Source organism: Eubalaena glacialis, chromosome 18, assembly GCF_028564815.1.
Source record: "Eubalaena glacialis isolate mEubGla1 chromosome 18, mEubGla1.1.hap2.+ XY, whole genome shotgun sequence".
NCBI classification, from domain to species: Eukaryota; Metazoa; Chordata; class Mammalia; order Artiodactyla; family Balaenidae; genus Eubalaena; species Eubalaena glacialis.
The window spans coordinates 10197505-10213469 of record NC_083733.1 but is presented as its reverse complement, the minus strand read 5'-3'; the positions used below and the strand labels follow the sequence as shown (position 1 = coordinate 10213469).

Below are 15965 nucleotides of genomic sequence, written 5' to 3'. Positions count from 1 at the left end.
TTTAAAAAATGAAAACAGTGATTAGTTTCGCTGTAGACCGGGTGTGATTTTTCAAGGTAGGATTTCCAGGTTCTTGTCCATATGCAAACTGTTGTTTACTTGGTTGTAGTGATAGCCAGATACAGTTTAATCTTCACCTGACACGTTTGCAATTTAATTCAAGGATACGCCTCACCACCAGCCATTGGGTCACACTTCATCCTGACGTTTCCTTTGCCAAAATGAAACCAGCCTTCCACTGCATTTCCAGCATGTAACTCTGCTTCTAATTTTTTCTGCTCACATCACAATCAGATCAGGCTCATTGCACCGTGGGCCGTGGATCGCCTGAGTAACACGCTGATTCGCACTTTTGCACACACATCCTGTGACCCCACTTCCACAGAGATCTTCCCCTCGAACCATAAGCAGATGAAACTCCGTGAGCAACAGGGACTCAAGAAGAAAAGGGAGAATATTTGTATGTATCCCTGATCGACAGTCTGACAAATTCCCACTCACCTCACAGGGTTGGTGCAAGGAAAGGAGATCAAGCACAGAAGTGCTTTGCTCGGTGACAGCACCTGCTAAGCATTCGTCATAAGTCAGCTGCTGTGATGAGGATAAGCACCGTCCCCACCGCCCCATGGACGTACCACCTCTGCCTCGTCCTTTACAGTTACCTGATTTTTAGATTCAGCTCTTTTCTTGAGACTCTTACCTTCTCCTAACATAACCTACGGGCAGGTGATGACTCTTAAATCACTACGGTCCAAAACCTATAGCCCTCCCCTTCCTTCCTGTCTAAGTGCGGGGATCCACAAGAAACCCCCCTTCCAAGTGGTGGAGAACCAGCTTTCTACAAGAGCTCTTTGTTTGTAGATGCCTCTTACGCAATCACTCTTTTATTTCACTCGTTACTTTAGAGCAACCCACAGTCCCCAAACAACTTGTCCCAGGCATACCTGCCTCTGTTGGCCGCCTCTAATTTTGCACCCTGGGTACCCCAGCACTCACCTAAATGACAGCTATGTCTAGATGACATCGTCAATGTTATCTCAATTCCCTTAGGTACTAAAATGCCCCCAAACACCTGCAAACAAGCCCTTTCTCTTAAAGCCTAAGGAAAGGGCCTTCTAAACTGTACTTTCCGAAATGTTAGCAGGTCTGGCTGTCATCCCTTTGAAAAGATGAGACCTTTCAAGATTTTGAAGGGTCTTTGGCCTCCTTACAGTTCTAACCCTTTTCCGTAACTCTCACATTTGACTGTTCCAGGGGAAAACTTTCAGGTGCCGTGGAATGGAATCGTTATCCATCTGGGAAGGAATAAAACCAGTACTATCTGGAAGCAAAGGGGTTACAACATTAGTAAGGAACTAGAGTCCTCCAAGCAGAAATAAGAGTTTCTCTAACTGGTTGGAGGATTTTGCTAAAGGATTTGAAGCAAGAACCAGGTGAAACTATATTTTGTAAGTTCTGCCATTGTCATGTGGGATTTCAGGAGTGGCAGGAGCTCGTTACGATGTAACCCGTTTCCAGCAGACTTGAGGATCTTCAGTAATTCAAGAGGATTTTCAAAGCATAATCACCAGCATCACCCTCAGTGCTCTGGTGGCCATCAATGACTCATTCTCTGCATAGAGTAATATTTCCGTAGACTATTTCTATGTCTTTCTCTTTGGCTGAGTGACAAACTTCTCCCTGACCTTCAAGTCTCAGTCTAACAGTTCCTTTCTGCCAAGAGTTTTCCCCAGGTTTTCATCCTTCTCCCAACCCTAATTGCTTCCTCTTCTATGCCCATCACACTTCAAACATCTCTCTTACAGATTGTACAGCAGATATTTTTCCACAGGGGACAGGAACCGTCTCACGCATATTTTATCCTCCTCCCCAGACCTCACTTACGTGTTGGAATAAGCATCCACAAGTGTCCACTTCAATTCTACTCCACCATCCAAATTCAACACTGGGGAACACTGTTAAATAAGATCAAACAAACGTTGGAGGCAATTCACTAGATTTTTTTTCATCTTTTGCTTTAGTTTGGAATACAGCTGGACAAGAATATATAGTTTGGCTTGATTATGGACTGTAGATTTCTGCACAACAGTTCTGGCTTTTAACTCAATGTTTATTTCATTTGAACTCCTAATGACCATGATACATATTTGGTCTTCAGTGTCAGGGCCGTCCAAGTTCCCAGGGAAAAAGGACCAGTTACTTCATGCCAATTCTACTGTCTTGCTTTTTTGCCTTCCCTCTTCCTCATTCTCAGAACATTCTTTACCTCTTCTAAGCGGGTACTCCTACCACTGCCCCTTAAAAAATCCTCTTGGATCATCCACATTGGCCATTCTGTGGCGCCAGAACTGGGATGGGGCAAGAGAGATGACTAGGGTGCAAAATTTTAGGAGGCGCTCACTCTCAGGTGCTGAACCACCACTCGAATGACCCTGGGAGTGAGCGCCTCCTTAAATGCCCCGCCCTTCTCCACGCCCTGCATTACTGCAAAGACCCACTTGCAACTAATCCAAAAAGTTGTGTTTGAATCTTCTCTCTGCCTTCCCAGTGGATCAATCCATGGTCTCTGACATTTTATTTTTTCAGTCACTCTTCCACGTAGGTCAAAATCTCGGGGCTCACTCTCCTTAGACTCTCGCAGCTACCTGACAGAACACAAATTCCAGATTTCAAGTCTACCTGCAATGAACGTGTTACTTTTCAATACCCACTTTGGATTTTAAGCAGTCATCAATCTCTCCCAAAGATGGACGTCATTAATATGAGTCATCTTCCAGAGAAGAGTTTGGTAGATGTGTTTCTTAATTAGAGTATTACTCATTTCTTCTTTTTCAAAGCTTTTAATTTATCATCTAATAGGCACAGTGATCCGTGGAATAATCCATCTTAATTTTTTTCCTCTTTTAGATGGCTAGGCTTATTACTATTCATAGCACAAGCCAAATGCTTTGGTTATTAAGTGGTATCATTTGTACCCTAATGAATTTACGCCTTTCACACCATTGAAAAGGAAATGGAATATCGTGAAACGTTAAATGAAACCCCAAACAAAGACGGAGCAATGTTAACCCTCATTGCTCAAGTGTGAAGGAACTGACCACTCAGAAGGTGACTGGATAGCGCAGATTTGTAGGATCCGCTGTGGGCAACCGCACCCTTGCAGACTCTTTGGAATGTAGTACCATCGGCCCCAGGCAACCTTCCCAGCATCTTGTCCCAGGTTCACTTTTGTTCTCTGTCCTCATGCCCTCTAGCCTCTTTGCAGTCTCTGCTTTCATATTCAGCTCCCTCTGCTTCAAATGGTCCTCTCTCCCTTCTTTTCCTAGTTATGTTCTACTCATCCTTTAAAATCCAGCTCAATTATCACTTCTTTAGAGGAGTTTTTCTTGATCTTCCCAACCAGGTCAATTGCCCTATCCATGTTCTCATAACACCATCTTGGAATTATCCAATGGCAATCTTACATTCATGTGAGTCACTTTGATTGTTTAAGTCTGTGTCTCTGTAAGACCATAAGTTTCATGAACGCAGAGGATCTTGCAGGTGTTTGCTCACCATCATCTTCCCAGACTTCCAGAAAACCACCTCTCCTAGATCCACTGCAGAAAGAAATAAGAATGACCACAACTAGTGTTCCTCTGTGAACATGGTCCAAGCCAGTCACATTTTCCCCAGGGGTCATGCTTGAACACCAACTTAAATGCTACTGGACTTGGTTGAAGCACCAACCAATGGTACAAGATCAACTCTGATGGGTTGCGGTCCATTGGGGCGAAATAAACAAATCAGGAACACATTCTTTAGACTGTGAAACTCTTTATGATGATTAGCCTATTTAATAAGCGAAACTGTGATTCCCTCAGGGCAGAGAGAGTATGTCTGTTTCAATCATTACTCCGCACACAACTCCTAGAAAAGGGCTTTGGCACTGTTGGATGAGGGACAGACAGAATGAATGGATGGATAGAAGAGTTATCATCATTTAAGCTATTAAGAAGATGAGGGGCAAAGAGGTGAAGTGACTTGCTGGAATGGCATTAGTGAGCCAAAGCAGAGCCTAGGAATCAGGGACGTTCCCACTGCCTCTTGCCCCCACCCGCTTGGGACGGTTTATCAAGGTGCCTCCCAGGGACAAGAAGTGCCAGAAAACACTGAGATGGCCTCTGTGCTCAGGAGCTTGGCCTCCTGAAGTGTTTGAATGACATGACTCAAATTTCCTCCCGCTGTCTGGATGGGAGACCAGCTCCAGGAGAGATGGACTGACTGTGGCCAGAATCCCTAGCCCCGGGAAATCCAGCCCCTGGCCAGCCACGCAGCTGGCACTGGCGTCTCAGACCGGGTGTGGGGGACCATGACCCTGATGACGAACAGACTCCACCGGGCCATCCAGGCAGCACCAAGCAGGCCACCAAGATACAGCTACCTGGGCCAGGGGCACTGGGACCACGGACAGACCTGGCAGAAACCTCTGGGCATGGCTCAGCCACGTGAGTCTCACTCTCCCCTCAAATCAACGTCCTCGTTCATTCATTCATTCATTCCGGAGGCTGTCATATGCCAAACACGCCTTTGCGCTGGGGTCCCTGAGGTTGGTGCCATTTTCCTGCCATCTATGGCTGCACTCTCCAATACGGTAGACCTGAGCATTTGAAGTGTGGCTGGTCTAAATTGAGACCCGCTCGAAGTGTAAAATACATCACGGATTCCAAAACCTTAGTACCAAAAAAAGAATATAAAATATTTCATTCATACTTTTTATTGTATTGAGCATATACTGAAATGATATTTGGGATAGATCTGGTTAAAGAAAACATATTTTTAAAATGAATCTCAGCTTCTTTTTACACTTCTTACTGTGACTAATTAGAGAAATGTTAGTTTCATCCATGGTTCACTTCATATTTCTATTGGACAGCAACGTACAGGAGAGGCTGATGGGCAAGTTCTAAGCTGGGGGTGAGGGTGACGTTACTAGCTGGTCCAGGTGCCGAGGGAGCCCAAAGGACACTTAGCCCAGACTGTGAGGGGCGGGGGTGGGCGGTGAGAGCAGCTTCCTAAAAGAGTTCACATCTAAATCAACAGACAAATCTGAGTTCGTTCCAGGACCAGGGCACTGTGGGAAGGAACTGGGTTTATACATCGGCACAAAGCTGAGAAGTCCAGATGTGTCTCCAGTGATGGGAGTGAGGTGGGTAGACAAGGGGAAGAGGAAGCAGCAAAGCCAGAAAGGGCAACAGACATCAGATCCCAGAAACGGAGTCCAGGGCTGGCCGGCAGAATTACAACGTGAGCCACACACAAAGTTTTAAATTTTGTAGTAGCCACAGGCAGAAAAGTAGGAACAGGTGAAATTAATTTTAATTATAAGTTTTCTTTAACCCAGGATATTAAAAATGCTATCGTTTCGATATTTAATCAATGTCAAGGAGAGAGTCTGCATTCTTTTTCATTATGACTGTCTTTGAAGTGTGCTGTGTATTTCACACTCCCAGCACACCACAGTTTGGACCAGCCACAGCTCAACTGCTCAGTGCCACATGCGGCTAGTGGCGACTATATTAGGCAATGCTACCTCCACTAGACTTTTCTCTTGAATGCAATGGGGAGAGGTTCTAAGCAGAAGAGTGCCTTAGACAAATCTCCCTGGCAGCCATAAGGGAGACCAGTAGCTTTCTGGAGGCTGTCACCACCATCTTCTGTACCCTGTCACCTACCCAGGCGCCTCAGTTCATAAACTGATAACTTGGGAGCAGAATCTCTCTTTGCAGACTTTACCCTTTGATGACGTTATTGGAGGGAAGTTTTGGGGTGCAGGCAGCAGAGCCCCATCTTGGGCTTTTCCAGAGTCCTGAAAAGGGCAAACTTTCCCTCTCTCAATTCCTACGTGGTTCCCACACCATTCAGAGGGCGACCTGCGACAGATCCCTGCGATTTTTCATCCTTGGGTTTCTCCTCTGTTGAAACTCTGATGCCTATACTCACCTAAGAGGCTTGAGGTGCAGATAAAATGAAGCAAGATATGTAAAATGCCTCACGCTGTGCTTCATAAAGAATTGATCAAAAAATGGTAGTTTCTTTCCCTCTGAGAGTTGTCATAAAAGACTCTTCACACCCCCGAGAGCAGCCCAAGAGGATGTAAACTCAAACAGCATGACTGGGGATCAGACTCCTAATCCTTTCTCCAACCCCCATATAAGGAACTTCAAGGAGTCAGTCCCTTTCAGAAAGAAATGTCCCCAAAATATGCAGATTACAGACAGCCCAGCTGGGAACTTTTTTCTAGCATCATAGTCAGCTTTAACTGGTAAGAAAACAGCTTTTCTGTTTCCCTGGGCTCTACCTTACTGGAGAAGCAGTTTAAAAACTGTTCCTAATCTCCAAGGAATTTCCAGGTGCTTAATGACTTGCCAGGGTAATAAACAACTGAATTCTGGGAAACCATTATGTGAGAATCAAAGGAAGCCGCATGATCTGGGCAGAACTGGGAAAAAGCATTGGTTTTTGAAGTCTGCCAAATCTGAGTTTGAAGCACATTTCTGTCGCCAATAGTCATGTAGTCTTTGGACAAATTGCTTATGTCTTTGAGAACCAAGGTACTTATCTGTAAAATGGGTATAATATGTATCTTGCAAGATAAGAATTATACATTCAAGGTAACAATGTATTAATTATCTATCACTGCCTGACAAATTGTCCCTAAGACTTATTGGCTTAAACCAACTTATGATTTCAGTTTCTGTGGGTGAGGAATCTGGGTAGGGCTTAGCTGGGTCCTTTGGCTCAGGGTCTTTCCCAAGGCTGCAATCAAGGTGTCAACCCAGGCTGTGATCTCATTTCAAGGCTCAATTGGGTAAGGATCTGCTTCCAAGCTCTCTCGTTGGCTGTTGGCAGGATCCAGGGCCTCACAGGCTTTTGAACTGACGGTGTCAGTTCCTCACTGGCTGTTGGCTGGAGTTCTCCCTCCATTCCTTGCCATGTGGGCTTCTCCATAGGGCAGCACACAACATGGCAATTTGTGTCATCAGAAGAAGAAGGCAACCATAGCACAGGGAGATCAGCTTGGTGCTTTGTGACCACCTAGAGGGGTGGGATAGGGAGGGTGTGAGGGAGACGCAAGAGGGAGGAGATATGGGGATATATGTATATGTACAGCTGATTCACTTTGATATAAAGCAGAAACTAACACACCATTGTAAAGTAATTATACTCCAATAAAGATGTTAAAAAAATAAAATAAATAAAAACACGTCAGACTTTAAAAAAAGAAAAAAAAAAGAGCAAGAAGGCAAGAAGAGTCAGAGAAAGAGAGAGTCTGGAAGACAGAAGTCACAGTCTTTTTTTTTTTAAACTGGTAAGAAACTGATTTTTTGATGATGGCCATTCTGACCGGTGTGAGGTGATACCTCATTGTAGTTTAGTTTTGTTTGGGTTTTTTAAAAAATTATTTATTTATTTTTATTTTTGGCTGCGTTGGGTCTTCGTTGCTGTGTGCAGGCTTTCTCTAGTTGCGGCGAGCGGGGGCTGCTCTTCGTTGCGGTGTGCGGGCTTCTCATTGCGGAGGCTTCTCTTGTTGCGAAGCATGGGCTCTTGGTGCGTGGGCTTCAGTAGTTGTGACACGTGGGCTCAATAGTTGTGGCTCGCGGGCTCTAGAGCGCAGGCTCAGTAGTTGTGGTGCACGGGCTTAGTTGCTCCGCGGCATGTGGGATCTTCCCGGACCAGGGCTCGAACCTGTGTCCCCTGCACTGGCAGGCGGATTCTTAACCACTGCGCCACCAGGGCAGTCCCCTCACTGTAGTTTTGATTTGCATTTCTCTAATGATTAGTGATATTGAGCATCCTTTCATGTGTTTGTTGGCAATCTGTTTATCTTCTTTGGAGAAATGTCTATTTAGGTCTTCTGCCCATTTTTGGATTGGGTTGTTTGTTTTTTTGATATTGAGCTGCATGAGCTGCTTGTATATTTTGGAGATTAATCCTTTGTCAGTTGCTTCGTTTGCAAATATTTTCTCCCATTCTGAGGGTTGTCTTTTCGTCTTGGAAGTGACATTTTGTCACTTTTGCTGTATTCGGTTGGTTACAAGCAAGTAGCTGGGTCCAGCTCACATTTAAGGGGAGGGGACTACACAGGGCTGTGAGTCCCAGGAGGTGGTTGGGAGCTGTTTTACAAGCTGTCTGTCACGATATTTAAAGATTCTCAGTAAATAGTAGCTGTTGTTAAGACTGAATACAAAAGCACTTGGAAAGCAACGTTCATCACAGAAATAGGAGAAATCTCCTGGATTATGTATTAGGGTGAGGAAATTCAACAATCACATGACACTGTCAGTCTATAAAAGAGGTTGATTCTAACCAATGCTCACTTATCCAAAGACTGCATTTAAAGATACATTTAGGGACTTCCCTGGTGGTGCAGTCGTCAAGACTCCGCGTTCCCAATGCAGGGGGCCTGGGTTCATTCCCTGGTTGGGGAACTAGATCCCACATGCTTGCAGCAACTAAGAGTTCGCATGCCACAACTAAGGATCCCACGTGCTGCAATTAAGGAGCCTGCCTGCCGCAACTAAGACCCAGCGCAACCAAATAATAAATACATATTTTTAAAAATTAAAAAAATAAAGATACATTTAAGTTATATCAAACAGCAGTTTGATAATATGTTACCAGATAACAATGTTTGGACATTAGAATTAAAAAGTACCCATTCCCCCTACATAATGTTTTATCATATATCCAAATCCCTTTCTAGTTATTTTAGAATGCCCATGTTTTTATGGGGATGTAAATAAAAATATGCACCTCGATTTTCTCATTTAACAATATTATAAAGACATTTAATCCTGCTGTACATTCTTTATAGTTAGCACTTTAACAGCCACAAAACATTTCCATTCAGTAGATAAATGTCAGAGCCATGGTTTACTTAACCATTCCCTTATTCTGTGACATATAAGTTGCTTCAATGTTTTGCCATTGAAAGCAATCGAGTATCTTTTGTGTGGTAAGTTTCTTCCCCATAATTTGAATTGTGTCTTTAGTATAAAGTCCCAGAAAAGCAATTCAAATATGCACATTTTAATGGCTCCATCAAGTTTTTATTCAAATGGGAAAATGGCTTTGGTTTTTATATAAGCAAACACTGCTCCATCAGCCCCAGACTGAGTTCCTCAAAGGTAGACACCCTAGCTTACTTCAAAAAAAAATTTTTTTAAACCATAGCATCTATAATTCCACTGTACTTCAATAAAAAATAAATTAAAAAAAAGCAATCTGACTCTGTAAAAGATGACACAACTAAATCTATCTGCATAACAATAATTGAATGGGAGAAACCTGCCAACTAAAAGAAAATACTTTCAGATATAGTTTAAAAAAACTAAATGGACTTCCCTGGTGGTGCAGTGGTTAAGAATCCGCTTGCCAATGCAAGGGACACGGGTTCGAACCCTGGTCCGGGAAGATCCTACATGCCGCGGAGCAGCTAAGCCCATGTGCCACAACTACTGAAGCCCGCACACCTAGAGCCCATGCTCCGCAACAAGAGAAGCCACCACAGTGAGAAGCCCGCGCACCACAATGAAGAGTAGCCCCTGATCGCCGCAACTAGAGAAAGCCCACGCACAGCAACAAAGACCCAACGCAGCCATAAGTAAATAAATATATTTATTTTTAAAAAAACAACTAAATGAAAACATATGCTAGCAATAAAAGATATGCCTAAAATAAACCATAGCATCTAGCCTATAAGCAACATGTAGTGAATATTTGTGCACTGAATGAATGCATGAACAAAAATACTTAAAAATCTGAGACTTAAGGAAAAATATTTCAACTAGACCTATCGCTTTTTTTTAAAATCAAGAGATGTTGCATTTCCACTTAGGTTTCACTAAGAGATGTGGAGGACTTACCCACGCCAAGCCCTGGCATTCTGTTGCCCTTTCCTTATTTTATTTTATCCTCACAGCACCCCCTAGAGTTCATTTTCCATACAACAACACAATGAAATGCTCAAAGGCTACATCAGATTACATCACACACCTGCTTTTTTCAGAGGGTCCCAGGAGGCGTCTATGTATTGATATTTGTCTGACAAGCTCCCATCACTTGAAAAGAAACAGAAGGTCCTCTTCACTGGGGAGAATACTAGTTCTGGGGAAACCTCTGCTTAGGTGGAAACAAAATTTCCACTCAATAACCAGGAACCATGGGAATTTTCCTGAATGTAGTTCAGCCTCGGTGATGGGTCATTTTAGCCAAACTACGAATCAGAGTTATATAACATTTAGGTAAGCAGGGCACAAATGACCCTTGAAAAATAATTTAATTGGTCAAAATTTACTCTAGCTAATGTTCCTGGCCCCTCAGCAGCATGTAACTCTTGGAATTATATAGGACCCTCCCCCCCCAGCCTTTTTTTTTTTTTTTTAAAGAAATGTTCATCTTTTTATTTCCGGAGCTATCACTTTCATTTTTCAGACTCAGGAAACCAAGTCGCTTGCATAAGAGCAGAGAGTGTGAGTGACAACCAGAATTTATCTGCACGCGCTTTTGGAAACCATTGCTAGTTTAGCTGCTAAACTTGAACCGCAGCGCCCCCTGGTGGACAGCAGGTGGTTTGGCTTTTCCAGGCCCTCTTGTCACCTGAGCGACATCTCATCTAACTGGCGCTTTCTCTCCCTGTCTCTCAGGTGAAGGAGGCCATGCAGCGGATCCACGACCGAGGGAACATCGGCAAGTTAATTCTGGATGTAGAAAAGACCCCGACTCCACTGGTGAGTCAAAAGCAGAGGGATCCGTTCAGTTCAACACCAGAAGGTTTATCCGGTGCAGGCACAGGGGGGATGGAGGGAAGTACAGGAAGCCCTCTGCTGGGCTGGGGCTGGCGGGGGGAGACCAGAGGAAATGAAACGAATGTGCAAGTGAGGGATTCGTCACAAATGGGATGAACGCTAATAAAGAAAGGAAAACGCTTTGGTGAAAACGTTTCAAGAGCAATCTGAGGGCAGTCAGGAGAGGACAAGACCACACCCGTGTCTATTACACCTGCTCACTCTTGGCTGCACAAGTGGGAGGAATTCCTGGTAAAATTTAATAAATTCACATTCAGATATCCAACAGAATGATGCCAACTGCCTCCGAAATGCCTCCTGATGGTCCCACGGCTTTTGTTTTCTCTTACCAGGACAATACCCTTACACGCAGGGACCCACCAGGAGTGAGGCATGTCACACTCACATGCCAGACACTCTTGCAAGGGTCCCTTGAGGGGCTCTGCAGTGTGGCGGTCGACACACAGACTGCCACCAGACTGCACAGATCCAGAGGTGGGGCAGGTGGACATCGGTCAACAAGCCCTACATAGAAATGGGACACTGCAGCTATGGATCCAGGCCAAAGAAGGGCTCGCAGTAGGGGGTCTGTTCCCATTAGGGAAGTCTGGGAAGGCTTCCTTGAGGAAGCGGGCTGAGCACGAAAGGAAAAGCAGGCATTGAGTAGGCAGGCGGGTGGAGGGATGGCACTGCATGTGCTGTGGCCAAGAGGGAAGTCCAGCTCCAGACTAGCCATGTGGTACGGGCGGCGGGGGGGCTGAGATTCAGGAGATGATTCCTGTTTGTAAGAATAAGTGGGGACAGCAGAGGTTCAGGGGATTCAAGGGAAATTACCTAGCTCAGGGTCTAGGAACAAGAAAAGAAATCTGAGGCACCGTTCACGAAGGGGGCTGTAAATGGACAGGACTAGGATGTTTCTGAGCATCTGTCATGTGCTCAGCAATTTGCCAGATGCTTCAAATACATCATTTCCCTTTGTTTCACTTGGCTCCCATGACAACTTTATAAGGCAGGTGGGTTTATCCTCGTCCTAACGATGGAGGAAATGGAGGCTCAAAGAGGGTGACAAGTGTGCCAGGTACTAGCGATGACAAGAAGGTAGGTGGGTAGGTAGACAGATGGCAGATGGATGGATGGATGGATGGATGGATGGATAGACAGGACCAGAAAGAGTCCACATCTTCACAGAAAGGACGTTCCCACGGGGGAATATAGACAACAAAGTGGATAAACCCACATTTGTTAATAGTGTTCTTCTGGCTCGTAGGAAGTGACAGCATCAGGATTTGAACCCTGGCCGGTGGGTGCAGTGGACGGCGTCAATGCCCACCCATGCCCCCGGCACTCATGATTCCCCTGCATGCCGGCGCTGTCCTCCTGCTGGCCGCTGCCCCTCTCTGCCTGACAGCCTCCTCTGGCCATGGCAGAGGCTTGGGTTATGCACAAAATCAGCGCTCCCTGGCTTCTCCCCTGCTCATGTGTCCCCCACTGCCCCCCAGTGGTCCCCAGCAGGACCGAGCCCAGTTGCCCATGGCAGGACCTAAGTATTAACATACCCCGTGCCAGCTTCCTTGCCTTTTCTGTCTCCTTTCCTCACTCTGACCCACTGTGCTCCCTGGGATCATCTCCCAAGCCCTGGAATCATCTCCCCAACTCCAAATACTTGCAGTCAAATGCTTTGTCAGAGTCTGCCTCTTAGGGCGCCCAACACGAGTCACCTGGTACCACACTGCCTTCCTGAGGAATCAGGTGACCCTAGCGTTCAGCCCTCAGAGAAATCTTTCCCAAGGGACTTCATCAGATGCTCGAAGAAGGCAGGAGACAGACTGCAGAACCCTCTAAAAAGTCCTCTGTTGAATTACAGATGGCCAATGACAGCACAGAGACCAGTGAGGCGGGCGAAGAGGAGGAGGACCACGAGGGTGACGGTGAGAACAAGGAGAGGATGCCCTTCATCCAGTAGCCCAGGACCCAGGCAGGAGGACGTGAGGGATGCTCTGGAGAAAGAGGAGCCGGCTGAGAAAACCCTTCTGTGCCCCAGTGAACAAATGCTGTAGTCCAGTGTGTGTTGTGTTTGTCTGCTGTCAGCTGAGCTAAAAAGCTGTTGATCACTGTTGTTTTTGAAATTAAGTGCCAATCCCATTCCATGCAGTATTACGTCCTTCCCCCATCTGCGTGTTACACTCTCCCCACTCCCCTGTTTCAAAACCATCCATCTTTGGGTCCTTCTCGACAGTTCTAGAACAGCCTTGCAAATTGATACAAGCCCACAGGTCCATTGCTTAAGAGACCAGACATGGGCAAAGACAAGTTTGGATTGAAAGGTGTTATCACAGAGCACTGTCCTAGAATTCTTCAGGCCAATGACACTTTTTGCTGCCAGCTGCCCATGCTTCCGACAAGACCACTTGCCAATCTGGCTGGCAGAAAGAGGGTAGGCCAGGAAATGTTTTCACAAGCCTGTAAGTTTATGATCTCTCCAAGTTGCACTTTCCTACTTCCCATTGAAGAGGCAACCTCCTTACATTCATTCAGGTGTTTCACAGTCAAAAGGTTAAACCAACCTCCTCCCCTCACCCTCTGATGCTTGATTCCTTCACCAGTTCTTAACCATACACATAGGGAAATAGGTGTGGATTTTTCAGGATAGAAGATGGGTCAACAGCCACAGTATGAGGACCAGCCACAGAGATCCCTCCTCTGAAACCACATCTCACGAGCAAAATCCTCTCCCCGCCATATGTATTTAATTTTAAGAAAACTCACCAGGTGTGGGACTATTTCAAAGTCATTACTGAGACCCGCCTATGTTTGCACACTTGCCATTGGCATTACCGATTTTGCTCTTTTCATTTCCTGGTACTGAATAACAACCTTTACCTTGGATCCCCCAAGAAAGATCTCCTTTGTAGACCATATTTGGGGGGAAAAAAATCAATGAGTATCTTTCTTCTTGCCAAAGCGTGTTCCAACGTGTCACAAACTCTAGCGATACAAAAGTCGATGTTTAGTACCTGATGCCAAATATGTGTTCCTCTCCTCTGAAATATAAAATTATGGTGCAGACTCTTTGCAAGGCCCTGCTTTTTGGAAATCCGGTACCAAATTACTTGATTGCACACCCTTGATTAATTTTCCAGCTCCCAGACTCCTAAGAAGCCCACCCCCCGCCCCACCCCACTTGACGCGGCTTGAGGTGAATAGTTCCTCTGGAGGGAGGACAAGAGACTCAGTATCTCCACGGGGCGGGGAGGGGGTGCTCCTCCCCACCTCCTCCCAGTCCTGTTGGCCCAGAGGGCGGACTCCATCGCTCACAGACCAAACCGGAGACACAAGGAGCCCGCAGGGTTAGCACCCCAACTCACCTGCGTTCCGGAAGACTTCCGAGGGCTCCTGCATTGCCCAACCTCTCCACCAATGAGCCTTAGGGTACACCCCACACTTCCCCCGAGTGATGGCAATGAATGCATTTCAGCAACTACCTGTTTTATTCCCTAAGTCCATTTGTAACAAATGTCACCTCATTAATCATGTTCTTTTTTTCCTATCCTAAACTTGTGATGATGACTTATTTATGCCAAATATTTATCTGAAGGAAGTGTCTCCTCATTGTGAATGTACATGTAAGCTATGAAGATGAGAAAGGGTGGTGCCATCTGATGAGCAAAGGGATGAGAGCATCTCAAAAGAAGACACCAACATCAACTTCTCTTCTCTGGGTCATTTAGAAAGATAACATAGAGGTTGTATCCCCCCAATATGTTTGCTAAATGCAGTGCTATTGGTCCATGTTTTTCCCATAACCAAGCCCTCAATGAGGTCTTAAGAGGAACCGTCACCCAAGTGACATTCTTGGTGAGCTGGCCAGAGATGGCATTTTTTAGGGCTGGGGGAGCAGAGACCCACTGGCCATATCAGGCCTCTTATTTGCCAGGGGAGACGAACTCTCCATTCAGAATCCAAATGGCCTTTGTTATGTCCAGAGGATTAGCATGAAAAGACATTCTTCCCCAGATCTGTGTTTTCAACTATAAGGTTTAGACAATAATCACAAATTATGCTGGTTAGTTAAAGAAAACCCTTTTGTCTCCTTGGGATACAGAATGAGAAGAGAAAACTAGTGTTTGACCAATAAGACCAACTTATGCCATGAAGAATAGGGAAAAAAATTAAAGTATCAAAATCAACTGTTTAACACACTCTCGTTCGAAGCATCTTCTTTGCTGTCACTTGACTGTTTTTCTGAAGGAAGTGTACAGAACGTCTCAGGTTGCCTTAAAGGAACTGTGAAGGCTTCTCAGTAATTTACGTTTGATGGGAGGGAACTGAAACATTGTCTAATGTGTTTGTGGCTTTAGAGCTTCTGTTATATTGTGCCTACAAAGCAAATTATGTTTACATAAAAAAATATAAATAAAGTATTCAGCATAGCATAACCTCGCCTGGCATGTGTTACTCCACATACATAGCTGTTGCAAAAACGGCCCCACTATTAAAACACAAGGCATGGGTGAATGAAAAAGAAAATATAAAAAACATGTCATAGAAGAATCTTCAGATGAGAAACTAAAGGCTATATACAGAAAACAGGAGTCATGATGAAATAAGCCTTTAAAAATACATTCAGCTTCCCTCAGGCAAGAAAATAAGACACCACTAAATAAAAGAACTATTAAAGGCATCATGTAATAATAGTAATGATAACAAGAATAACAATAATTATAATAGTATTTATGATACCTACTATATGCTATTAAAAGATATATATGTGTATATATATATTATATATATATGTGTGTGTGTGTATATATATATGTGTGTGTGTGTGTGTGTATATATATATATATATGTATACTCTCTTACCCTCCCAACAGCCCTGAGAGGTGGGGTTTACCATTACGCCCACCTTATAGGTGACAAAACTGAAGACTGAGGTTCTGCACTAAGACCACACAGCTAGGAAGTGATGGAGCCAGGATCTGGAGCCAAGGTAGAATCCATGCTCTTAACCGCCCCACCATGCTTCTTGGCTTAAATAAGGGTAAAATACAATGCATTTCAATTACCATCCCTTCTCACTAGAAACTGTTCAGGGATTCTCTTTCCTCTGATTTCAAGGATATGTTTATCCATTTG

The 15965-nt window shown here is 44.8% G+C and overlaps 1 protein-coding gene across 1 annotated transcript in view; it reads left to right on the top strand.

The window, feature by feature from the left end:
• Positions 1 to 15244, top strand: part of VAT1L (vesicle amine transport 1 like) — a 157715-nt gene extending 142471 nt beyond the window's left edge. The window contains exons 8-9 of the mRNA XM_061172851.1: positions 10689 to 10772; positions 12694 to 15244. Of these exons, the coding sequence (XP_061028834.1) occupies positions 10689 to 10772; positions 12694 to 12792 (183 nt within the window). The 3' untranslated portion in view covers positions 12793 to 15244. The remainder of the gene's footprint in view (positions 1 to 10688; positions 10773 to 12693) is intronic.
• Positions 15245 to 15965: the final 721 nt, after the last annotated feature.